Below are 26,266 nucleotides of genomic sequence, written 5' to 3'. Positions count from 1 at the left end.
GGGGGGGGAAGAGGTGGGAAAAATGGATATTACCAAAAGGATGCTATAAACTCAGGATGGCAGTGGTGTAGGCTTCAGAAAGGTTTTGGAGAAGAAAAGGAGGATATAGAAGAATTTGAATGTAGTAAGAAAAAGTGATAAACTGATAAAACGCAACAAACCTAGAAGATATCACACTCCTAAGGAATGGGGCCCGCGGCCTAGTTCAGGAACTATACAGCCTTTGAGAAGGCAAATAGTACTTACAGAGTCATGTTCAAACATACCCTTTCAAGTAATGAAAGTGTAGCTTTCAGCGCACCCTCAGGTCGTCCAAAGGGAAAACAGTATCTTTTAAAAAAGGAGGAACAAAAGAGTCAAACATGTAATATCCAAAAATGCTTAATAATGCCCTTTTCGATTACTTGGCATTATTGGACAACAGTAAAACACGGTTAAAAGGGCACTGACCCATGCAGGAAATTTTTAACTGCTGAAATTTATATAGTCCCATGATTTAAATGTCTTAAAACGGTAAAGGTATAAACTGTGATGAAAAAGATTCTCAAGTTTCGGTGATACAGGTACATTGAAAAATATGGTAATCAAAGCGGAATCCCTAAGGTCCTATAAAGGAAACTTAAAATGCATTTCCTTCTAATTTCTTGTTTAAGTTCCGTTATTCAAACTCTGTGATAAAATAAAATGATTTCCCCCACTTCCTCGTGTATTTATGTGTGATTTTAAGATGGAAACCCACACCACATATCTAACTTCTGTGGGAAGCAAGGTCCCAGCTCCCCACCTTTCCTCGTATTTACCAGTCTTCGCTGATGTCACTGCATCGTCCCCCCACCCCACCCCTCCCACCTTCTGCAGCTCTTTTGCCAGAAGTCATTTATCCAAAGTATTTCTAGTCCCATGTAATCCTCATACACATGGATAACTGGAGGGCAGGCCACGTGGATATTCTGAAATGAGGGTCGGAGCTGGGAGGGTGCGTGGGCTCCTCATAAGTCAGCTGCCACATGGTAGGGGCAGGTTTACTGCTTTTTACAAGGGGTCCCTCTTAGGGTCACTTTCCACTTAGAGAGCACAGAATGTCAGCCATTTCATCCTGCAGGAGCGCCTCCTTCCTTGATCTCTTCCACTCATCCACCCACCCCCGCGCCCCTCCCCACTGCCCTGCCTCAAGATCAAGTGCTTGAGGCAGCTGGGCTATTGTGGCACCATTTTGCTCTGACTTAGACACCTTCAAACTAATAACTTGGAAAGTTTACCCATTTCCATGTCTTTTGCCATTCATTACCCAAGGGCTCAGTAGACATATTTTCTAAGGCATAATTATCATGGGAATGATTATTTTTCACACTGTAATTTGAAGAGGTTTCCCTCCAAAGCACACATAGTTTAAACTCAATTTCTTTTACTGATCCCAAATTTTACACGGAAAGACTGATTCCTCACAAAGCAGTAGTTGAATTTATATTCAGATTAGGTTTTAGTTTTGTGAAACTTTCATTGGTGTCAGATAAGTGCAAATGAGTGTCATATAAATCTAGCCACTCACATTTCTCTTTAGAATACTGTGCATCATTTCATTTACTGTTAAAATTTTCCTTCATTTAATCTTGCCTCTCTGCATCCTCTTAACCCTTTGCCCCACTCATACATAAAAAATATCACCAATTTATTTTGACAGAGTTCCCTGCCCCCAACTCCCACCCCACTGGTGCTTTTCTTTTGAGTATTAGCAAACTAGGAAAGTAGCTTTAGTCATTTTGTATACCATAAACCTTAATCCATGTTTAAATAAAACACAAATTGGGTTCTTGTAGTCCCCTCCTCCTGCTTAAAATCTTTTCAGTATATTTGCATAATCCACCCATTGTCTTTCCTATTGTTTATTTCCATTAACCTGTGGGTGACACATTTTATGAATGGAATGTTACTGATCCGAAGATTACATTTAGCATTTCAGGGCTCTGAGGTCCCACTGGGTATGTTCTGAATTAGCATTAGCTGCCCATGATGTGTAAATAATTTAACACATTTACAGAGTACAAGTAATCCTGAATCAATAAAATACAGAAAATAACTATACAGAAGCTTAATTAATCCTCACAAAACAAGTTTGAAAAGAAGGGAATCATTTTGTTCTGCTTTTCAGGATAAATATTTTGGGTTTTTACCACTTTGATAGCTCTCTAATAGCTAAGCAAAGTGAAAAACACTCAATTATCAAATAAAATTCAACCAAGTTTAATACTTAATCTGAATAAATTAAAGTCACCCTGATTTTCACTTTAGTCAATTAATTACACAGATAAATGAGCCTGCATAGATCTGCCCAATGATTAAACTATTTCTTTTCTTTGAATTTTAAATTAAAAATTTAAATACAGTATCTATTTTTATAAAAGTTACATATGCACATAGCCTAAAAGGAAACTTCTTCTAAGGGGATTTTTATGAAAAACCTGTCTGTTTTTGTCAGTTCCATCCCACTTTTCAAGTAATTTCTCTAGGAAAACATGTTCTAAACTCTTAGCTGATTCTTTTGGTATTTAAATGTCATATCCCTGACCTACATGAAAACATTTCAAATTTTTAATTTTCCAGTTTTAGATATTATCCTACTAACTTTCCACAATGAGAGAGAAGTACTTAACTTAAAAAAATAGATTTTAGAGGTATAAGTGATATAGAATGAACTACACATATTTATAAAGTATTCAATTTGATAAATTTTGACAATATGTATGCATGGCATACATGTGTGAACCCATCATGACAACAAATGCAATATTCATATTCATGACCCCCAACGTTTCCTTCCAACACCTGGGGCCCAGGCAACTGCTCATTTACTGTCATTTAGTTTATATTTTCTGTAATTCCACGTTAAGAAAAATCATACAGTATGAACTTTTTTAGGTCTGATTTCTCTCAGCTGTTTTGATATCCTTTCATGCTATTGCAATGCATCAACATTTCATTCCTTTTCATTTCTCAGAAGTAATCTAATACTTTTTTTTATCCATTCTTTGTTGATGGTCACCTGACTTGTTTCCATATTTGGCTATTATGAAAATGCTGGTATAAATATTCATATCAAAGTCTTTCTGTGGGTATATGCCATCACTTCTCTTGGGGAAGTACCTAAAAGTGGAATAGCTGGGTCATACCTTAGGTGTTTCATTTTTTAAAAATCATAAACTATCTTACAAAGTGAGTTGTATCATTTTATATTTCTGTCAATCAGTGTGGCTTTAGGTTATAGTTCCCTAAAGAGTAATGATGTTGAGCATATTTTTATGCCTTCTCACCATCATACATCTTCAATGAAGTATCTGTCAAAACAACCTTCTATTGGGTTGTTGTATTTCTTATTGTTTTAAGAGTTATTTATGGGGAGTTCCCTGGTGACCGAGGAGTCTAGGCCTTTACTGCTGTGGCCTAGGTTCAATCCCTGGTCAGAGAACTGAAATTCTGCAAGTCATGTGGTGCAGCTTAAAAAAAAAAAGTGTTATATATTATTGATAGAAGTCTTTTGAGGAATATGTATTGTATAAATATTTTCTCCCATTCTGAGATTCCCTTACAGCATCTTTGGAAGATCAAAAGTTCTTAATGTTGATAAAATTCAAGGTAACATCTTTCCATTTATGAATCATTATTTTGGTGTTTCATTTAAGCATCTGTGCTTGGTCCAGTGACACAGATTTTGTTTTCTATGTCTATCCATCTTGAATTAAATTTTGGACCAAGTGTGAGCTATAGATCCAGGTTCTTATTTTACATTGGGATATCCAATAGTCAGTTTCATGTGTTGAATAAAGTATACTTTGCAAATTATTTATACATTTGTTGAAAATCAACCGACCATATGTATGTGAGTCTATTACTGGACTCTACACCACATTAATTACTGATTTTTGAGTACATAGTCTTGCCTTGCTTATGAACAAAGGTGGAAAACATTCTCCTTTTCTACCATTAAGTATGATGTTAGTTGTAGGTTTCCCATGATGCCTTTAACAGCTTAAACATAGGGCATGCGGTAACAATAATTATTTTAATACTGTTGTTCACTAATTCTATCTTCAGTGTCAGTTTCACTTTTGCTTGTATTTATTCTCTTAATTGGTTGTATTTTACTATTTCTTTGTATGCTGAGAATGTTAGACTGGATGTTAGACACTGTTGCTTTACCATATTGGTGGCTGAAAACTTTTGTATTCCTTTAAATATTCTTGAATTTTGTTCTGGAAGGCAGTTAAATTACTTGAAAATAGTTTTATTATATGAATCTTGGTTTTAAACCTTAGGAAAGACCATGACAGTGTTTATTCCAGGGCTAATTTTTTTCCCACTACTGAGGCAAAATCGTCTGTATTCTACCTGATGCTCATGATTTAGGCTTCTATTTTAGATACTAAAAACTGAAACTAGCCCTAGCTCTGTGTAAAGAAATCCCTTATAATCCTTTCCATAATTCTTTGTCCAACTTCGAACAGTTTCTTCACAGTGATGCACAGATCACTACTTAGCTGAAGACTCCAGGGGGGCCCTCAGCAAATAGTTGCAAGTCTGTCTACTCTCTTCCTTTAGAGCTTTGAGTTGAAAACTCTGGCTGCCTTACACTTCCTGGACTCTCAGCTCTGTCTTCTCAAGTCAGGGTGTCCCTGGGATCTGCCCAGATTCCTCCTTCCTGGATCATAATCTAGAAACACTGACTTGGTAGTGAAAGTCTCTTGGTCGTGTTCTACTCTTTGTGACCCCATGGACTATACAGTCCATGGAATTCTCCAGGCCAGAATACTAGAGTGGGTTCAGTTCAGTTCAGTTGCTCAGTGGTGTCCGACTCTTTGCAACCCCATGAACTGCAGCACTCCAGGCCTCCCTGTCCATCACCAACTCCTGGAGTCCACCCAAACCCATGTCCATTGAGTCAGTGATGCCATCCAACCACTGCATCCTCTGTTGTCCCCTTCTCCTCCTGCCCTCAATCTTTCCCAGCGTCAAGGTCTTTTCCAATGAGTCAGCTCTTCTTATCAGGTGGCCAAACTTTTCGAGTTTCAGCTTCAACATCGGTCCTTCCAATGAACACCCAGGACTGATCTCCTTTAGGATGGACTGGTTGGATCTCCTCATAGTCCAAGGGACTCTCAAGAGTCTTCTCCAACACCACAGTTCAAAAGCATCAATTCTTCTGCACTCAGCTTTCTTTATAGTGCAACTCTCACATCCATACATGACCACTAAGGTAGGTAGCCTCTCCCTTTTCCAGGGGATCTTTTCAACCCAGGGATCAAACCCAGGTCTCCCACATTGCAGGTGGATTCTTTACCAGCTGAGCCACCAGGGATGCCCAGGTGAAAGTGAAAGTCGCTCAGTCATGTCTGACTCTTTTTGACCCAGGCCAGAATACTGGAGTGGGTAGCCTTCCCCTTCTCCAGGGGATCTTCCCAACGCAGGGATTGAACCCAGGTCTCCCGCATTGCAGGTGGATTCTTCACCAGCTGAGTCACAAGGGAAGTCCATGTAGCTAGGGCAATTAAGGGGCCTCTTCATTGTCTCCCATCTCTTAGGAATCATTGTTATTCATTGTCTTATATTTACTAGCTTGAAAAGCATTTTTCCCCCCACATATTTTGTCTTTAAAAAAGTTTCAGGTGGAAGGTAAATATCATCCCATTATTCCATCTTGGATGTAAAGTTGCTTTTTTTAAAGACTACTTTGTACCATCCTAAACATAATTTCGGTTCCTCCTACCCTTCTGGTGCAGTTACATCATTTCTGTGGGTTAGATCTAAATTCACTATCTATGTTAATTACATAAATGTCCTAGATAACTGAGATGTATTTAATATGGTTACTTTCTATGTGCCACTATTTTGTTTATAATTAATACTTTGCTAAATTTGTCTCTTTTAATTTTGTTTTTATATACTTAGTCTAATACAACTTCTCTCGTCATGTTAAAATATCTCCATGGTCTGTCACTTTGACCTACTTGAAGAATCTTCTGACCTGCTCTGGTCAGAACTATTTTCTTTCTAGGCCCAACTCCACTTTGGGAGCCTCTACTAGCTACCACTATGAAGATTCCTTCCTCTCTCACATTGATTTCGTGTTGCAGGCATCTTAATTCTCCCTCTTTGTCTTCTCCTTTATCTTGGTAAATTTCATTCTCCAGAAAGGGAATATGGGAAGCACATGTTTTCAAAGTATCATTATTTTATGATATCCTGAAAATATCATTATCCTACCACTACCCTTAATGGCTTCCCTGGTGGCTCAGACAGTAAAACTTCTGCCTACAATGCGGGAGATCCGGGTTTGATCCCTGGGTGGGGAAGATCCCCTGGAGAAGGAAATGGCAACCCACTCCAGTGTTCTTGCCTGGAAAATCCGATGGACGAAGGAGCCTGGTAGGCTACAGTCCATGGGGTGGCAAAGAGTTGAACATGACTGAGCAACTTCACTTTCTTTTTTTCTTTCTACCCTTAATGGAGACATTTACTAGTATAGAATTTTAGGCTGGAAATAATTTTTTTCTCAAAATTGTGAAGTCACTGATGAATTGCTTTCTGAATATCAGTACTGCTCCTCCCATCAAAATGAAAGATAAAGAAAAGGATCATTTAAAAAAATCTGTTCACTGCTTGGCACATGGTAGGCTTTAATAAGTTACTGTATGTGTCAATGTAATTTTTTAAGTTATCATATAAGATGTTAATTTTAGGTGAACCTGGGAGATGCATATACAGGAACTTTCTGTGCTCTCTTTGCAATATTTCTATAAATATAATTTCAAAATAAAATATGAAATAAATGTACAAAACAAACAAAAACTGTTGTAGAAGAAATCAGTGTTGAGGAGTAATTTTGATTCTTGATTTTTTTGTGCTTTGGGATCCCCACTTTTATGTCCAAGATTGTGAAAATTCCTAAGAACATACTCTAATGAGTGTCTATTTTAATTCATTGTGCTCGGTACTCAATGAACTCTTTTAACCTGAAAACTTATGCCTCTTAATTCTGGAAAATTGTTTTGAATAACTTTACTGATAATTTCCTACCTTCAGCCTTAACTGTTTCTGGAATTCCTATTATTTATGATGATGAAATCATGGGAGAAATATTAATAACCTCAGATATGCAGATGATACCACCGTTATGGCAGAAAGTGAAGAACTAAAGAGCCTCTTGATGAAAGTGAAAGAGGAGAGTGAAAAATTTGGCTTAAAGCTCAACATTCAGAAAACTAAGATCATGGCATCCGGTCCCATCACTTCATGGCAAATAGATGGGGAAACAGTGGCTGACTTTATTTTTCTGGGCTCCAAAATCACTGCAGATGGTGACTGCAGCCATGAAATTAAAAGACACTCCTTGGAAGAAAAGTTACAACCAAACTACACAGCATATTAAAAAACAGAGACATTACTTTGTCAACAAAGATCCGCTTAGTCAGGCTATGGTTTTTCCAATGGTCATGTATGGATGTGAGAGTTGCACTAAAAAGAAAGCGGAGTACCGAAGAACTGATGCTTTTGAACTGTGGTGTTGGAGAAGACTCTTGAGAATCCCTTGGACTATGAGGAGATCCAACCAGTCCATCCTAAAGGAGATCAGTCCTGGGTGTTCATTGGAAGGACCGATGTTGAAGCTGAAACTCGAAAAGTTTGGCCACCTGATAAGAAGAGCTGACTCATTGGAAAAGACCTTGACGCTGGGAAAGATTGAGGGCAGGAGGAGATGGGGACCACAGAGGATGAGATGGTTGGATGGCATCACTGACTCAATGGACATGGGTTTGGGTGGACTCCAGGAGCTGGTGATGGACAGGGAGGCCTGGAGTGCTGCAGTTCATGGGGTTGCAAAGAGTCAGACACCACTGAGCAACTGAACTGAACTGAATGATAATGAAATGCCTAAGCAGATGCTTCATTTTTCCTGTCTTTGTAGAGCTGTCCCTCAGTATCTGTGGGGGATTGATTCCAGGACCCCCATGGATGTTAAAATCCACAGATACTCAATTCCTTTATATAAAATGGTGCAGTACAATCGGCCCTGTATACATGCAGATTCAGCTAATCCAAATCGATCCAGCCAGGGATGTGAAACCTGAGGACAGGAAGGGCCAACTCTTTTCCTATTTTCCTATCCTTCTCACTCTCCTACTTTTTGGAAGGTTTCATTAACTTAATTTCTCAATAGCGTGTACGTATTGTTTGTGCCATCTGCATCAATTTCTAACAGCTCTTATTTTTCCCTAAGATTTTTTTTAAATCTTGTTTTTGTTTCATAAACACTCTATCTTCTCAAATCTCTCCAAATGTATAAATAATAGATTCCCACCACCTCCTCCACCATTTTTTCCCCCATATAGTCTGTTTTTTTCCCAAGTTGCTGTTTTGTATTACTTGTTTGGGCTTTGAGTCCTACAGTAAATGTTACCTTGGCTGTCTGATCATTTTCAAAACTGCATTATTAAATAACTGAACAGAAGCTATACACACCTAGGTGGGTATGTGTAGACTATGGTCTTTGCTGACAGGGACTAGAGCTGAGCTGTTTTGTGGGAGTCTTTATTTTTCACAGCTTTAGGTCTTTTCTCTCGGGCTAGTCAGAGTCCCAGGGGAAGACACTTAGAATATGTATGGAAGGTGTAAGCCTGTTTGCCTGCCTGCCAGCATTTTGGGTGCCAAGTGCGTGAGGTTGAAGGAGAAGGCTGTGATTCTCAAATTTCAGAATAAACATTTATTTAATCCCCACGTTTCTATATAATCCCGAACTCCAACTGCGCCTGTTCCTCCCCTCCTCCACCTCACCCCAGGTACCCTCTAATTTTACCCTCTCTAGGGAAAAAACCTGCAGTGCTCTGCTAGGGAAGGGGAGGGGCAGCAGCCTAGCTGATGAGTTAGAAAAGAGATCTGGGGATCTAAGTGTCTTAAGCAGATTTACAGCAAATCGTCCTACTCTTAATTTCCAGGAGGGTTTACAACTGGCAGTTCCAAATGTTTTGGCGATTGTATGACATAAATTAGATTGTTTCTTTCTTTTTCCTTACTTGCAGTTTATGATCCAGTTTTTCCTGGGTGGTTAAATTAGATACTACCCATTCATCTGACTTCCACATTTTAAACTTTTTTCCATTTTTTCCTCTTTTCCTCTTGTCTTTGTAGGTTTCTATCTTCTGAAAAATACTGTTCTGTTATTTTGGTTAGGTTCTGTTAGGAAGCTGAGCCAGACATGCATTTAACCTGCTGTCTTTAACCAGAAGTCCTGCATTTATGTTTAATTTAATTTGCCTTACTTTATCTGTGTCTTTGAAATTCATTTCTGAAACACAGTTGGGCCTGAATAAATTTTTTATGCAAGAGTTATTAATAGTACTCTGGTTACTTCTTTAGTGTGAGCTGATAAGTAATTTATGTTCTCTCTAAATTTTAATGTATTGATAAATGGCTAAGGAAGATCATTTGAAAGAATCCTTAGGAAAATCTTCATGGATAATTTAAGTATGCTTCCAAATTTGTCTATATGGAAACCTAAAATTTCCTCTGTTTTATTTTAACCTCATTTCTTCTCATCCAGTTTTCTATGGACTCAGGAAAAACAAAACATAAAATTTATACAAACTCTACATATATCAAAAGGGAATATAAAAGTCAGCCCAAAGTATCTAGAGCAGTTTGGTTTAGCTCTTATCTTTAGTACATCAAAGAAATAAAAACGAAAAAGAATTCGAGTACATTTTTACAGACTTTACACAGAAAAGTAGAGAAATAAAACTGTGAGAGAGAGGAAATGAATACAATAAATGATGTGGACAATAGTCATTCTGCTGGTTCAGATGGTAAAGAATCTGCCTGCAATGCAGGAGACTTGGGTTTGATCCCTGGGTCAGGAAGATCCCCTGGAGAAGGAAATGCAACCCACTCCAGTATTCTTGTCTTGAAAAAATCCCATTGACAGAGGAGCCTGGCACGCTATAATCCATGGGGTCGCAAAGAGTCGGACACAACTGAGCAACTGACACTTTCACACTTCACAACTCCTTTTGTGGTGGTAGGCTCCTGGGGGGCTGGTTCTGACCAGGCTGACTCAATCATGGTGGTCCCATCGCTTGTCAGTGAGTAAGCACCTAGTGGATGGGCTTCCTCTGGCCTCTGGGCTGGGTTAAGGACCAGGCCTATGACCTATCTGGGGCAAATGAGATATGAGAGGTGGTTTGCCAGGATCTTCTAAGGCAACTTTCCATCTTAAGAGAGAATCACAGAAAGAGAGAGCCTCTACTAGCTTCCTTTTAAACCTCCATGTATAAATGTGAGGTCAGGAATTCCTGGTCTTGCTACCCATCTAGGGCTAAAGCTACCCCATGAAAAAAGACAGCCATGTGAGAAACACAGAGAAATGGAGCCCTGGCTACTAACTTCAGCCTGTATTGAAGTTCACCTTATCTGAGAGCTGTGTGTAAGTGAACATATGCATCTATTTGTTTAAACCAATATGAGGTGGGATCTGTTACTTGCACATGGTCTACAAGTAACCATGGAGACTTATACAGCTCCTGATACAGATATTCAGCTGAATGGTGAGCTGTGTCTCAATAATGCCAACAACAGAACAACTACATACTTTCATTAAATGACATACACAATGAATATAATGGTGTCTATACAACCTGAAAGATACTAAGTTTGGCAGCAAATGCATAAATATCCTCTGCAAATGTGTTTGCTAATGTGAATTTATTGGCCTTTTGGACAGAATAATTCTCATAATTCTCCAATAATTCTGTCTCATGCATAGCATTTCTAAATACAGCACTGAATGACTGACCCAGGCCCAATTATCATGGGAAAGTAAATCTTCCCTTATTCACTTACCTTTAGTTGGTGGTACCAGCTCCAGCTGAAATCACTAATGCAGGGAAAGAGATGGATAGTATATCCTATGATAACTTTTTCCTTCAGGATCATTTTAAAAAATCACAGAGTCTAAGCTTTTCATATTACAAATAAGGAAACTGAGACTCAGAGCAGCCATACACTGTTCACATGGTTAATACAGTGTTTTCAAACTGTTGAGGGCAATATTAACTAAATTTATTTTTCAATAAGTTCATATGAAATGATTCCAAATTACAGATCCACAACATGACAGATGGGCTATAAGATACAATACGTTGGCATGGCAGCATTTTACAGGATCTGATGATGAGAGTAATAGAAAAAGGCATAATTCTGTTTTTGGCCATTAAGTTCTATTAAGCCCTCTATAATCAGGGAAAAAAAGGAATATTATCAAGGTATTTATCTTTCATCCTGCAAATATTTCTTAGTGTCAGTACTTCAGTTTTTTGACTGAGAAACGGTGCCAGGTGCACTGTGGTCCTTCTTCTCACAGAATGTAAATAAAAGGATAACTAAGGACTTAAGTGCACATCCTTACTAGGCGATGGGTGACGAGGGCATAGTACAGATGATGAACAATAAAAGACTTCAGGGTTTCCACTCTCTGTTGGAATAAATGAGAAAGTCTCCTTGCCTGGTGATGCAGGAGGAAGGGGTAAACAGCTTATGCAAAGCTGAGAAGACAGTGTGAGCGGAACGGAATGGATGGAGCAGGGGATGGGGGCTACCTAATGAGCTGCGGAAATTGAAAAGGCAGGCTGAGAAGGAGACCACAGATAGAGGAATGTGTAGATCATACCTTGCAAGCAATGGAGGAGAAGCTAACTGATAGTACTTGAGCGGTAGTAGAACAACATAATCCACATTTGTAGGAGATGAGAAGATTGAGTGAATTAAGCAAGCAAACACTTGTACTAATGGAGCACATACCTGAAATGGCTTATCTGATTCTCTAAAAGGGAAGAGAGTCTTTCCTTTATCTCCTCAAATCTCTCTTTTTCTTCCACGGAAACAGTTCCAATTCCATCAGGCCTGAAAAAAAAGTAGAATCAGTAATTTTAGTGATAGAAAATGAATATATTTTATATTTTTCTACTTCCCTGAAAAATCAAAATAATAAAGGAAAATGCACATTGGCTCACAGTATACATAAAGCTTATTATGTCTACAGTGAAATTTTATTGGAGGTGTTTGTAGTCGTTTGCTCCGTATTTTGACCTGGAATGAATGGAAGGCATTTATTCTCTTTTAGAGAGCCTTCAAGGCAAAGGATAACAATAAATAGTTTGCAGATCCAGAAAACAATAACTAGTCCTTGAGAATGGCAATGAAAAGTGTTTTATAGTGATACCAAACAGTTGACCAATTAAATATCCTGAATGGAATTATTATAAAGAATATATTGAACGTAAGCTAAAATGTCTTAACTGCTTCTCTTCCAAATAAAATTTGAGCTAATGTGAAATTAGAGATATACGGAAAAGACATTTTGGATACGTGTAGTGATTTACTGCTCTTTTTGTTTGTTTAAATATAAATTAAATATAAACACTTGAATGAAAACACACAGAGAAGAAAGTCTACCTATGTTTCAAGATTTTTGTGCTTAACCAAATATGCTTATGAAATAAAGATGATGACCAAACAGAAGTATTCTTTTACTAAGAGATTAGAATTGAAAATATAAAATATACCTAACAGCATGGATTCAGAATTTATTCTGTATCAATTTAAGTATCTGGTAGTATAGCACTCATCTAAAATTTTCAATATGTGAATTTAACTGTCTTTGTTAAAAACAGAGAAAAAGATACAGGACTTCTGCATTAACTTTACATATTTATACAGTTCAACAAAATGAATCTTTCACATTTCTTAGCACCAATCATTCTTTGTCCAATTAACTTATTTTTTTAAGATTATATTTTTAATTTCCGAAGACTTATCATTTTAACTTACTATTTTAATGTTTATGTATAAAATAGGTAGAAGTGAGGATTATGAAAAATATGGATATTAAAAATAACTTTCCAACAAGATTTGTATTTGTTCTTCCAACTGTTTTCTACAAAAGGATGTATGCGTGTGTGTGTGCATTTTTGATACTTATAAACTAGTCAAGTAGGATAAAAGCAATTAATTCTAAGATTATACCTGAATCAGACTGGCTTAAAGACCTTCTATAAAAACAGCTATCAGTAAAGTCTGAGAATTTTTTTCTAAAACAGAGTAAATAATTATTTCAGAAAGTTGTATCCTGCTTGAATTTATGCTTTGAAAATATTACCTACAATTATATTTCATTCTGATCCATTGAAATGCAGTTTGAAAGTTAACTGAAAAAAAAAAAACTAATGGCAAAATATTGGTCTTTCAAAATTTTTAAGAAAGAAAAAAAGGAAGTCTGATTTTAAATTCTGGAGCAATGAACTATGAGCTAACCCCAATGGTTTATAATAATTTAACAATGGATTTTTTCACATGTTTACTTTGGAGTTATTACCTATCGAGCAAATAACAGCACAAAACCCAGACTATAACCCAAGAATGACTATTATCAATGATCACAGATGTAGAACTGGAGAGTTTTATCTATATAATTCATTAATTTGGGAATTTGGGTAGACGAAAACTGTTACTTACATTATGCTATTATTAACACATAGCATAAAAACTCTTACCACCAAGTTGTAGGTGATTATTTCACTAAATACACTTATGTAAATGATGAAAAAGAGCAAAGCCCTTATCTTTTTTGTTCTGATGACTGACACAGCCCTTGATCTGGCTCTCTGACGGATGCCATGTGATTATATTTGAGTGAATTTTACTGTTTGTTTCAACTATCCAAGGAGACTAATCCACAGTGATAGTATACGTCATCAGGTGATATGAAACTTCACTGGGGCACATCGCCTACCTGATTGAATGGAGCCAGGGGTTTAGTCGGCAAAGAGTGAGAAAAGTTAGTCAGGGGGATGCTGCTTGTGTCATCTTCACTGAGATACAGACGGTTATTCATACTGAAGGGCTGTCATTTTACTGAGCTCATTACTAAATTAGGTACACATCTGATAGGTTAAATACATTTTATATTTTGGACCTGCTCTTATTCACATGTCCTTATTTTAGTGTATATGTCAGTGAGTGAAAGTCACTCAGTGGTGTCCAACTCTTTGCGATCCCATGGATTGTAGCCTGCCAGAATCCTCTGTAGATGGAATTCTCCAGGCAAGAATACTGGAGTGGGTAGCCATTCCCTTCTCCAGGGGAATCTTCCCAACCCAGGGATCAAACTCAGGTCTCCCACATTGCAAGTGGATTTTTAACCATCTGAGCCACCAGGGAAGCCCAAGAATGCTGGAGTGGGTAACCTATCCCTTCTCCAGGGGATCTTCCCAACCCAGGGATCAAACTGGGGTCTCCTGCACTGCAAGTGGATTCTTTACCATCTGAGCTACAGGTGAAGACCCAATATACCAGACTATGTATACACCAATATACCAGACTGTGTACTAAATAGCCGGTATATGAAGTGACCTTCTATATCTAAAATATTGAGGCTAAATGGCAACTTTGCTGTAGTCAAGCCTTAAAGTAACAACTCCTTCTAAAATTATTCTTCCCAGGAAATACAAATACTTCTGTGTCATTAATATCTTCTTGTCATGATTGTTATTAAAACAAACAAAGTAATGATCAATGCACTGGGTACTGTGCTGTTTAATATGTATAGTAACATAGGCTGAACACAGTAACCTTCTCTCTAGTCCCCACGAGAGGAGGCTATTGAGGCTCAGGGAGGTTAGGTGACTTCCTTAAGGTCACACAGCTTGTAAGGACAGGATCCTGGACTTGAACTAGGTCTCTTACATTCCAAATCCAGGGCTTTTAGTGCCCATGCATTATTGTCTTTCCTCTATTTTTTTTTTTTTTTGCTGCATCATGAGGCATGTGGGATCTTAGTTCCCCACCCAGGGATCGAACTTGTGCCTCCAGCAGTGGAAGCATGGATCCTTAACCACTGGACTTCCAGGGCAGTCCTTCCTCTATGTTTAAAAGAAAATACAGAGCAATAAGAGAAACCCCTAATAAAAAATGGAAGCTATATTTGAGAAGCAACAATGGTGGAACTTCTTTTCAGTTTCAGTTTCAGTTCAGTCGCTCAGTCGTGTCTGACTCTTTGTAACCCCATGAACTGCAGCATGCCAGGCCTCCCTGTCCGTTACCAACTCCCGGAATTTACCCAAACCCATGTCCATTGAGTCAGTGATGCCATCCAACCATCTCATCCTCTGTTGTCCCCTTCTTCTGCCCTCAATCTTTCTCAGCATCAGGGTCTTTTCCAATGAGTCAGCTCTTTGCATCAGGTGGCCAAAGTATTGGAGTTTCAGTCTCAGCATCAGTCCTTCCAATGAATATTCAGGACTGATCTCCTTTAGGATGGACTCGTTGGATCTTCTTGCAGTCCAAGGGACTCTAAAGAGTCTTCTCCATCACCACAGTTCAAAAGCATCAATTCTTCGGTGCTCCGCTTTCTTTATAGTCCAACTCTCACATTCATACATGACTACTGGAAAAACCATAGCCTTGTCTAGAAAGACCTTTGTTGAGAAAGTAATGTCTCCGCTTTTTAATATGCTGTCTAGGTTGGTCATAAATTCCCTTCTAAGGAGCAAGCATCTCTTAATTTCATGGCTGCAATCACTATCTGCAGTGATTTTAGAGCCCAGAAAAATAAAGTCAGCCACTGTTTCCACTGCTTTCTCATCTATTTGCCATGAATTGATGGCCTGGATGCCATGATCTTAGTTTTCTGAATGTTGAGCTTTAAGCCAACTTTTTCACTCTCCTCCTTCATCTTCATCAAGAGGTTCTTTAGTTCTTCTTCACTTTCTGCCATAAGGGTGGTGTTTTCTGCATATCTGAGGTTATTGATATTTCTCCCAGCAATCTGGATTCCAGCCTGTTCTTCCTCCAGCCCAGCGTTTCTCATGATGTACTCTGCATATAAGTTAAATAAGCAGGGTGAAGGTATACAGCCTTGACGTACTCCTTTTCCTATTTGGAACCAGTCTGTTGTTCCATGTCCAGTTCTAACTGTTGGTTCCTGACCTGCATATAGGTTTCTCAAGATGCAGGTCAGGTAGTCTGGTATTCCCATCTCTTTCAGAATTTTCCACAGTTTACTGTGATCCCCACAGTCAAAGGCTTTGGCATAGTTAATAAAGCAGAAATAGATGTTTTCCTGGAACTCTCTTGCTTTTTCAATGATCCATCAGATATCACCCTTATTTACATCGTACATTTTGTTACTTGTATAAGGCAGAGAGCTTAAATATCACTACAATTTAAAACACCTACTATCACATCAGTAATTCAATTAAAACAGACATTAACAAAGGAAATCCTAAAATTTGCTGTTTTGTATATTACAACATAGGTACTCACAGAAGCCTTGAGAGAGACTCAAACCAGTCATATTTATGAACATGTACCTAGTAGATTCAGGGTAAGGGGAGATTTAAAATACAATAGTTTTACAAGCTCAGTTTATAAATTAATTTGTCAGCTACATGTTCAAAACCTATTCAGAACTGACCACCCTGACCACTTCTGCTGCTCCCCTTGTTGCTGTCATTCATCACAGGCTCTCCCCTGAGTATGACTATGGCAAACACAGTCTCTCTCTTTCAGTCTTTTCTTTATCAGAGTATTGGCTGCACACTCCTGTGAGCCATTTTCAAGCAGGAGTCATATCCCTGCAGAGGTAACACTCATCGTAAAAGCCAAAAGCCCACTCTGCTCTTCTCTGCCTGCTCAAGGCTAGTCCCTTCACTGCAGCCATGCTGGCCTCCCTACCCCAGTTGTCAAACACAGGAAGCGCTCCGTGCCTCATGGCCTTTCATGTGAAGCTTCCACCGTGCAGAAGCCTTTCCCTAGGCACACCCGTGGCTTTCTCACTTCCTTCATTCTCATCTCTAGTGACATGACTCAGGATTAACGAGGTCATCTCTAACCACCCGATGTAAGAGTGTCATCTCCCATTGCCACAGGCCTCTCTGTTGTTTGCCATTATGTATTAGATGACTGATGTCGTCTAACATGTTATACATTTGTCTCCTCTGTGCTGCAGTCCTAATGCCCTGAACAGTAGTTGGCATATGGTTAACATTCAATATATAAATGCTAAAAATATGAATAAGTGCAATGTAGAATAGAAAATATCAGCTATATAGGATTATAAGAATTCATGAATTAATAACATCACATATATTATTATTATTACTTATTAGTATTACTATGGCATGCACTATTTGGAATGTCTTCATCATATAACAGTAGGTAAAATAGGAAATTTTTGAAAAGCAAACAGTAGCAGGAATTATAGTCAAGAATTTTGGGTAAAAAGATCTCTAACAAAAGTTAATGTACATTTATACTAAGCAGAAAATTTTTAGTGTTTACCTAAACACTATTATTAGTAAAATGAAGTGCTTTAAATCTTAAGAAGAGATTTTTTTTCCTGAGATAATAAAAGTAAAAATAACATTGCCTCTTTGACATTGACAATAATGAAGTTAAAATGTGGTTATTTAAAATTCTAACAAAGAAGACCAGTTTTCTAATTTGAATGTTAACTGGGGTTTCACTCTCTGTTTAATATATTAAAGTGGTTCCAATGAGAAGGAAGGGTATGCTCATGTACCAAGCGTTAATACATATTTTCACTTTTTTTCTGAGGTCTGTAGTTATTGAAGTTACATGATTTTAATAAAAATAGAGTGTTAGGAGAAAGTTTAAGATATGAATAAATTATAAAGCATAGTTCAATAGTAGACATACTTTTTAAAATAAAAGATACTTACTGTCAAGTGAATTATGACAGAGAACTTCCTTCTGGTATTACATAAAAAGCGACTGAATGCCATGAGTGGTTGTGTCTATGTTAATTATTACCTGAAAGATTCTTAAAAAACAATCGTATAACAGAATTTTCTGCCATTCATTCATGCTTAGTAGACTGATCTTACATCTGTCTATGGGTCACATTCTGTTTTCACAGAAGCCAATGTGTGTGCACGTGTGCATGCCTGTGTGTGCACACATACACGCAGAATACCTTTTTTGAAGGGCAGATTCATCCAAAAAAATAGATCCTATACACATATTAATGCCGGTAAAATTAATTTCACTCAATTCCTTCATGAACTAAGGGATTTTATACTTGTACTATCCATCAATCTGGCACATTAAGCACTTTAAAGCAAACGGAACCCTTTCTGTATATGTGACATCTTGTCATGATTACAAATTCCTTCCATAATGAGTGCAATGTAAACTCTAAGTGAGGTGGTGGTTTAGTCACTAAGTCCTGTCTGACTCTTGTGACCCCATGGACTATAGCCCGCCAGGCTCCTCTGTCCATGGGATTTCCCAGGCAAGAACATTGGAGTGAACTGCCATTTTGTTCACCAGGGGATCTTCCCAATACAAGGATTGAACCCGGGTCTCCTGAATTACTGCAGTCTCCTGCATCGCAGGCCGATTCTTAACTGACTAAGCCAAGGTCTAAAGTGAGGCAGATTCTCTGAAAAGACAACTGCAGAACAAGAGGGATGCACAGTATTACCCATCCATTTTCTATAATCTCTGATGGCCTTTGGGGTAGCTCAGGGAATAAATTAGTTTCCATGAAGGGAAAGGATGATTCCACTGTATTTCAAGAAAGATCCAAGAGGAAAAGTGTACAGAACCGGGTTGCAGAGTTGGGTGTTCGAGCAGAAGAGAAAATATCACAGAGGGGACCTGCCTAAATGTTCAGACATGGACTAATCTGGTAGCTTCCCTTCCCTTGACAGGACAGCAGACAGTTTATGTGTTTTGTAGCCTTTTTCTCAGTATCATACAACATTTCAGAGGCCTGTAAGACCACTACAAATTCTGGCATTTTAATATCCATTTTATCTGCACAAATTTGAGTAACGATGATTTACCAGCTACCACCGTATTTTAAGGAGCAACGGTTCTGTGACAAACCCCAAGAAAAAGGGTGAAACAGCCCATATATTTCATTTTTGAATACCACAAATCATGAGAACTTGTTGGAGGTTCCGAGGGCAACCTTGAGTCCTGAGAAGGTTGACAGTAAAGGAATCGGTTTAATTTGCTGTAATGATGCATCCGGAATTATTCAATCATGGGATCTTCCCACAATTACCACTTAAAAAACACCATTTGGGGATGAGGAGCATTTGTGCTATTAGTGAAAACCATAACATTTCTATGATTATTTTCTTTCTATAACTTTTTAAAAATTTATTTTTGACTGTGCTGGCTCTTTGTTGCTGCACTTGGGCTTTCTCTAGTTGCAATGAGCTGGGGCGGCTCTCTCGTTGTGGTGCTTGGGCTTCCCATTGCAGTGGCTCCTCTTGTTGCAGAGTAAGGGCTCTAAGGCACATGGGCTTCAGTAGTTGTGGCAGGTGGCCTCAATAGCTGCAGCTCCCTGGCTCTACAGCACAGAATCAACACCTGAGGCACCTGGGCTTAGTTGCTCCAAGGCATATGGAATCTTCCCAGACCAGGGATTGAACCCATGTCTCCTGCATTGGCAGATGGATTCTTTATTACTGAGCCACAAGGTCAGGCCTATGGTTATTTCCTTAAGCACTTTCATCATCAGGACAGCATCTAGATACTTAGAGGATAAATGTGCCCTTTGCTTTATAATCTCTAGCAGTGGGCATACCACCTGCAACAGAGTGCTTGGGAAATCTGTGGGTTGAATAAATACCCCAGGAATTAATACTGCATAGAAAAGTCTGGTAAATTGATGAGATTTCCTTTCCCCTCCTCACAAACCTCTTCCTTCCCCAACTCCTTAAGGAAGTTTGCTTATGTTGGCAGTTTGGTGGTTTGTGGTAAAAGATATTTTACAAGTAAAGAGTAGGCAAATGATAAAGTTCATGGTGCCTCTGAGTTTCTTACTGGCTGCTTTTCACCTGGCCTCTTTGATGAGGGATATATGACATCCTGGTTTCCACCAGAGAGAGTGAGAAGGGGAGAGACACCTGGAGGGTGGTCTTTCTGAATTGTCAATTCTGCCTGCAGCACAGCAGGTAAAAGTCACTTTGTACTTCGTGTATTTCCCACCAATATCCATTTGTGAACAGAATGGAAAAAAAAAAAAAAGACAGACACAGTGCGAGAATGAGAAATGGTAGAAGCTGAGGGAGAAAACAGTAACCTCTCATTTTTGTTCTCTAACCTATAATACCTCCTGTTGTTTCAGACAAAAGGATATATCACTTAGATGGCCATACAATACATAATCAGTGTTCTTTCACTTCCCCTGAAATTTTAAATATCTAGAAGCAGATATTAACTCTACACCTATACATTCACTGAAATAGAAGAAACCAATTTTCTAGGTGCAAATATCTTGGAGATTAAATTTAAAAATCATATTCTCTTTTTCCAAACCCTCCTCCATCCTAATCCTTTCCATATTTGAATTTCCAACTTTATGCTATTTTCTTTGGAGGTTTTAGATACTTGTACAAAAAGAGCAGGAATTTGATATGCAATTTTGTGACTTAGTTTTTATGGTAAAGCAGTGATAGACAGGCAAGTAAAGGATAGTTATCAAGTATTTCATAATTGGTCTCTCCTAGAACCAAACTAAAATCATTATTGCACACAATTCCTGAGTTAAAGAAAAATAAAATATTGAGAGGATTTTAAAATAAAAATAAAGAGAATTAAGGTTAACAGTGTTCTCTGATATAAGTATTATATCTAATCAATACCTAATATTATTTTTAAAAATAACTTAAAAATTTTTTTTATTTTATAACTTTAAAATATTGTATTGATTTTGCCATATATCAAAATGAATCCGCCACAGGCATACATGTGTTCCCCATCCTGAACCCTCCTCCCTCACCATATCATCCCTCTGGGTCGTCCCAGTGCACCAGCCCCAAGCATCCAGTATAGTGCATCGAACCTAGACTGGCGGCTCGTTTCATATATGATATTATACATGTTTCAATGCCATTCTCCCAAATTTCCCACCCTCTCCCTCTCCCACAGAGTCCAAAAGACTGTTCTATACATCTGTGTCTCTTTTGCTGACTCGCATACAGGGTTCTCGTTACCATCTTTTAAATTCCATATATATGCGTTAGTATACTGTATTGGTGTTTTTCCTTCTGGCTTACTTCACTCTGTATAATAGGCTCCAGTTTCATCCACCTCATTAGAACTGATTCAAATGTATTCTTTTTAATGGCTGAGTAATACTCCATTGTGTATATGTACCACCGCTTTCTTATCCATTCATCTGCTGATGGACATCTAGGTTGCTTCCATGTCCTGGCTATTATAAACAGTGCTGCGATGAACATTGAGGTACATGTGTCTCTTTCAATTCTGGTTTCCTCAGTGTGTATGCCCAGAAGTGGGATTGCTGGGTCGTATGGCAGTTCTATTTCCAGTTTTTAAAGGAATCTCCACACTGTTATCCATAGTGGTTGTACTAGTTTGCATTCCCACCAACAGTGTAAGAGGGTTCCCTTTTCTCCACACCCTCTCCAGCATTTATTGTTTGTAGACTTTTGGATTGCAGCCATTCTGACTGGCGTGAAATGGTACCTCATTATGGTTTTGATTTGCATTTCTCTGATAATGAGTGATGTTGAGCATCTTTTCATGTGTTTGTTAGCCATCTGTATGTCTTTGGAGAAATGTCTAGTTCTTTGGTCCATTTTTTGATTGGGTCATTTATTTTTCTGGAATTGAGCTGTAGGAGTTGCTTGTATATTTTTGAGATTAGTTATTTGTCAGTTGCTTCACTTTTTTAAAAAATTAAAGAACTATATAGACATCATAATTTGGGAGAGTTCAGAACAAAACAAAGACAAAAATTTTTGTAAATGCTCCAATCAGAAACAACTGATAATGCCATTTTGTAAATATAACCCAGTCTTCTTTCTATAAATCTATACATATACTACACATTCTGATGTATAATTAGATTCTTTTAATGAAGTATAAACATTTTCTCACATCATTTAAATATCCTAAGATATGCTTTTTAATGGAACTTTGGTATTTCATTATATGGATATACCACAATCTATTTATTCAATATTCCATTAGTAGAAATTTAGACTTTTTCCATTTTTTATGACCATAAATACAGCTGCAATAACCAATCTTACACTACATATTTTTAAGCTCTGATTGTTTCCGTGGGATAAATTCCTGAAAGTATATTGTTGGGTTAAATGGTGCTATGGATCAAAATGCATTTCCCTAAAAATTTACAAGCTGTAGTGCCAACCCTCAATATTACTGTATTTGGAGACAGGTCTTTTAGGTAGTACTTAAGGTGGAATGAGGTCTTAGGGCTGGGATAGAAATCTGATTGGATTGGTTGCTTTGTTAAAGAGGAAGAATGAGTCTTTCTCTCTCTCTTCTGTAAGAACACAGAGAGAAGGCAATCATCTGCAAATTAGGAAGAGGGTCTTCCTCAGAACCCAAGCACACTGGCATCCTGAACTCAGATTTCTAGTCTCTGGAATTGTTAGAAAATACATTTCTGTTCTTTAAGCCACGTAGTCTATGATATTTTGTCATGGTAGCCTGAGTTAAGACAAATAAGATGACATTTGTAGGCATTTGATATATATCGCAAAACTTCTTAAGAAAGCACTTATCAGCTTACATTCTGACCCATAGCACATGGAATTATTAATTTCCCTCTGACCTTATCAACTGTGGTCTTTTATCATTTGTTATAATCACTTTCAATTATATATATTAAAGGGTATTTCATTGTTTTAAGTCATTGATTTCTATGCAGCAAAATGACACAATATTGATGGTTATATGGGGTCTTTCCAAGGGCCATAAAATTCACTGTAATTGATTCATTAAGAACACTTAATTGTGAGCTGTATTTATGAAGTGTTCCAACATGTCATCTATAAAATCTGTAAATAGATGGTCCAATGTCATTCATTTAACTTACTCAATGAATATTTACTGAGTACTGTCCAGGTCCTGGTGACAAAATACAAAGCTAACAGAAATGTCCCCTGCCTTAGCAGAGTTTATAATAGGGAAAGGCACAAAACAGAAAAATCAGACAGTAAGTGTACCTTACATTAAGAAGGACATAAACACAAAGCTCTGTTATAATTTGAATTTTAGGTAAGGATGTAGTTTAGGAATGATATTTAAGCAGAGATGCAATGTATGAGCAGCAGTTAATCAGGTGCTGCTTGAAATAGAAGGATTAGGGAGAAGATTTCAGGAGGTTCTCCTTAGAGATATCCAAATATTTTTCTCAAAATGCAAGTTTTATCATATAATTTTTGCTCCTAGTAGACTGACACGATACTCCAAAAATCCCTCTTCATTGCGAAGCACCTAAACACTGAATAAAAATATAGGTATATTGTTAAGTGTTATCTTATACTTACAAAAAAGGAGAAAATTTTCCTAAGGGCAGGAAAATAAAAAATGAACTAGGAGCTGAAACTGAAGGGGAATGTGAACACCAGAGCTGCTTTAGAGGCAACTGTCAATTTCAGGGAGGTCTACGGCTATGTTCGGGGCTTCCCTGACAGCTCAGACGGTAAAGAATCTGCCTGAAATGCAGGAGATTCCCATTTGATTTATGGGTTGGGAATATCCGCTGGAGAAGGGATAAGCTACCCACTCCAGTGTTCTTGGGCTTCCCTTGTGGCTCAGCTGGTAAAGAATCTGCCTGCAATGTGGGATACCTGGGTTCGATCCCTGGGTTGGGAAGATCCCCTGGAGAAGGGAAAGGCTACCAACTCCAGTATTCTGGCTTGGAGAATTCCATGGATTATATAGTCCAAGGGGTCACAAAGAGTCATACACAACTGAGCGACTTTCACTTTCATGGCTATATTCAAGGGGATGGATGCACCATGAGTCAGAGACCATCTCTGCTGCTGCTGCTGCTAAGTTGCTTTATTCGTGTCCGACTCTGTGTGACCCCATAGACGGCAGCCCACCGGCTCCCCCGTCCCTGGGATTCTCCAGGCAAGAACACTGGAGTGGGTTGCCATTTCCTTCTCCAGTGCATGAAAGTGAAAAGTGAAAGTGAAGTCACTCAGTCGTGTCCGATTCTTAGCGACCCCATGGACTACAGCCCACCAGGCTCCTCCGTCCATGGGATTTTCCAGGCAAGAGTACTGGAATGGGGTGCCATTGCCTTCTCCGAGAGACCATCTCTAGGGGCTGCTGAACCTGAGATGCTTGCAAAAAATGGGATGCATGAATGGGCTATACCATCAGTGAAAGGATGGGCTAGAAAATAAATATCCTTGCAAAGGAGAGCAAACAAGGAAATCAGTCTGTTTCTACCACATCCATAGACTGAATAAAAAGAGTCATTCCTGAGAATATGCCTGGGTACCTGGGTTTATGAATATGCTTCATAAACTGGGTACCACCCATGCAATCGAGGAATTTCTAAGATGAAAAATAAGAGAGCTCCTGTATCACTAAGTGAAAACAATAGCAAGTCCTTTTGGGAAGAAAGCATTCTCAACCTGGGCCTTGAATTAGAATTTCCTCAGATTAATCCAAGAATATGTGCTTACTACAAAAAGTGTTAGCAGTATAAGCAAACAGTGACCATGGCAAAAACATCAGCAGAAACAATAGATAAACACACCTAGAAAACGGAAGTTAACAATTAATGAGTGGATCAAAAGGCAGATGTCACAGCTTATTGAGAAATGTGGAAGTAGAGGAAGGGTCAGCAAACTACAACCCCCCACCTATATTTGTGAATAAAATTTGTACAGAACACAAGCCACACTCATTCATTTACATACTGTCCATTGACTCCTTTTGCTCTACAGGAAGAGTAAAATAACTGTGATAGACACCATATTGCCCATAAAGTCCAAAATATTTCCTATGTTTACTATCTGGCCCTTTATAGAAAAAATGTGCTGAGTTCTGAACTAGAAGATAGAACTAAAAATATTACACAGAATGAAGCTAGAGAAATAAGTAGATAGAATATATATTAGACATATTCAGAGATATAGAAGATAAAATGCCTAATACATGGTTAATTGGCATTTAAGAGAGAGCAAGTTTAGAGGGAGACAACACTTAAAGAGATTACAATATTCCAGAACTGATGACAAGCATGGATCTTCATATTCCAATCAAGGTAAAATTCCACAAGAAATTTATACCTACCCAATATCAGGGCATGTGGATCAGAAATCCACAGAAATCCCAAACAGAATTCTTTAAAAAGAAATCCACATGTAGTCATACAATAGTTAATCCACAAAACATAAAAAATCAAAATAATCTTAAAAGTCTTAAGTTAAATTCCCCTTCAAAGAATGGTAATGAAGCCTTCTTAACAAAGGAAGCCAGAAGAAAATGGAGTGCTACCTTCAAAGTTTGGAGAGAAAATAACAAAGTAGAATGTATAACAAGCAAAATTTTCTTTCAAAAATGTCAATGAAACAAAGATAACTCCAAATAAAAATTCATGATCTATAGGTATTCTATTTTAATAATATACTTTGGGAAAAATGTAATTTCTAAATTGAAGCAAGTATTGAGTATCAAATAATAAAAGCAATAAAAATAATGTCTAATGCTTAAGATTAGAAAACAAGTAAGGATAAAATTAAATTACTAGACAGCATTAGGGTGTTAAGTCACACACAAATATTCTAAGGCCTCTGCACTCTCCACTCTCCAGAATGAGAGGAAATTTGCTGATTAATGTAAGATTTAAAATTTTAGCAATATACAAGATAAAATCTCAAATGGTGAAAACTGTAAATGAGGAGGAAACAAAAAAAAAAGAAAATAACCTGTATGAAACAAAAAGGAAGCAATAAAGAAACAGAAAACTTAGAAACATGAGCCAAAAAGAGTCTCAAATAAAATGGTAGAAATGCATTTACTTATATCAATACATCTGATAATCATAAATGAACTAAAATGATTAAAAATAGAAATTATTACACTAGATAATTAAATCAGAATCTAGTTTGCTATTTATAAGATGTAAGAGTACAGCAGTGTCAATATGACACTAAAAAAATAAACATATATCAGACAAATGCCTAAAGAAGGCTATGCTAATAACCATCTAAAGAAACTTTAATGTAAAATGCATTATTAATTATGAAAGGGGTCACTAAATCATGAGAATAATTGCCATTTGCCAAGAAGATTTAATAATTTTTAAACCTGAAAGTACCTAATAAACAGCCTAAAATTAGAAAGCAAAAATTGGTAGAAGCAGAGGAAGAAACCACGACTGTAGTGGCAG

At 37.7% G+C, this 26,266-nt stretch overlaps 1 protein-coding gene across 16 annotated transcripts in view; it reads right to left on the bottom strand.

The window, feature by feature from the left end:
• Nucleotides 1-26,266, bottom strand: part of CADPS2 (calcium dependent secretion activator 2) — a 577,723-nt gene that overhangs the window by 134,969 nt on the left and 416,488 nt on the right. For all 16 annotated transcript variants that reach the window (XM_027539120.1, XM_027539121.1, XM_027539127.1 and 13 more), the window contains 2 exons: nt 11,842-11,943; nt 267-330 (listed from right to left, as the gene is read on the bottom strand). In XM_027539120.1, the coding sequence (XP_027394921.1) occupies nt 267-330; nt 11,842-11,943 (166 nt within the window). The remainder of the gene's footprint in view (nt 1-266; nt 331-11,841; nt 11,944-26,266) is intronic.

This window comes from Bos indicus x Bos taurus, chromosome 4 (genome assembly GCF_003369695.1).
Source record: "Bos indicus x Bos taurus breed Angus x Brahman F1 hybrid chromosome 4, Bos_hybrid_MaternalHap_v2.0, whole genome shotgun sequence".
Lineage (NCBI taxonomy): Eukaryota > Metazoa > Chordata > Mammalia > Artiodactyla > Bovidae > Bos > Bos indicus x Bos taurus.
This window is presented reverse-complemented; position numbering and strand designations above follow the sequence as displayed.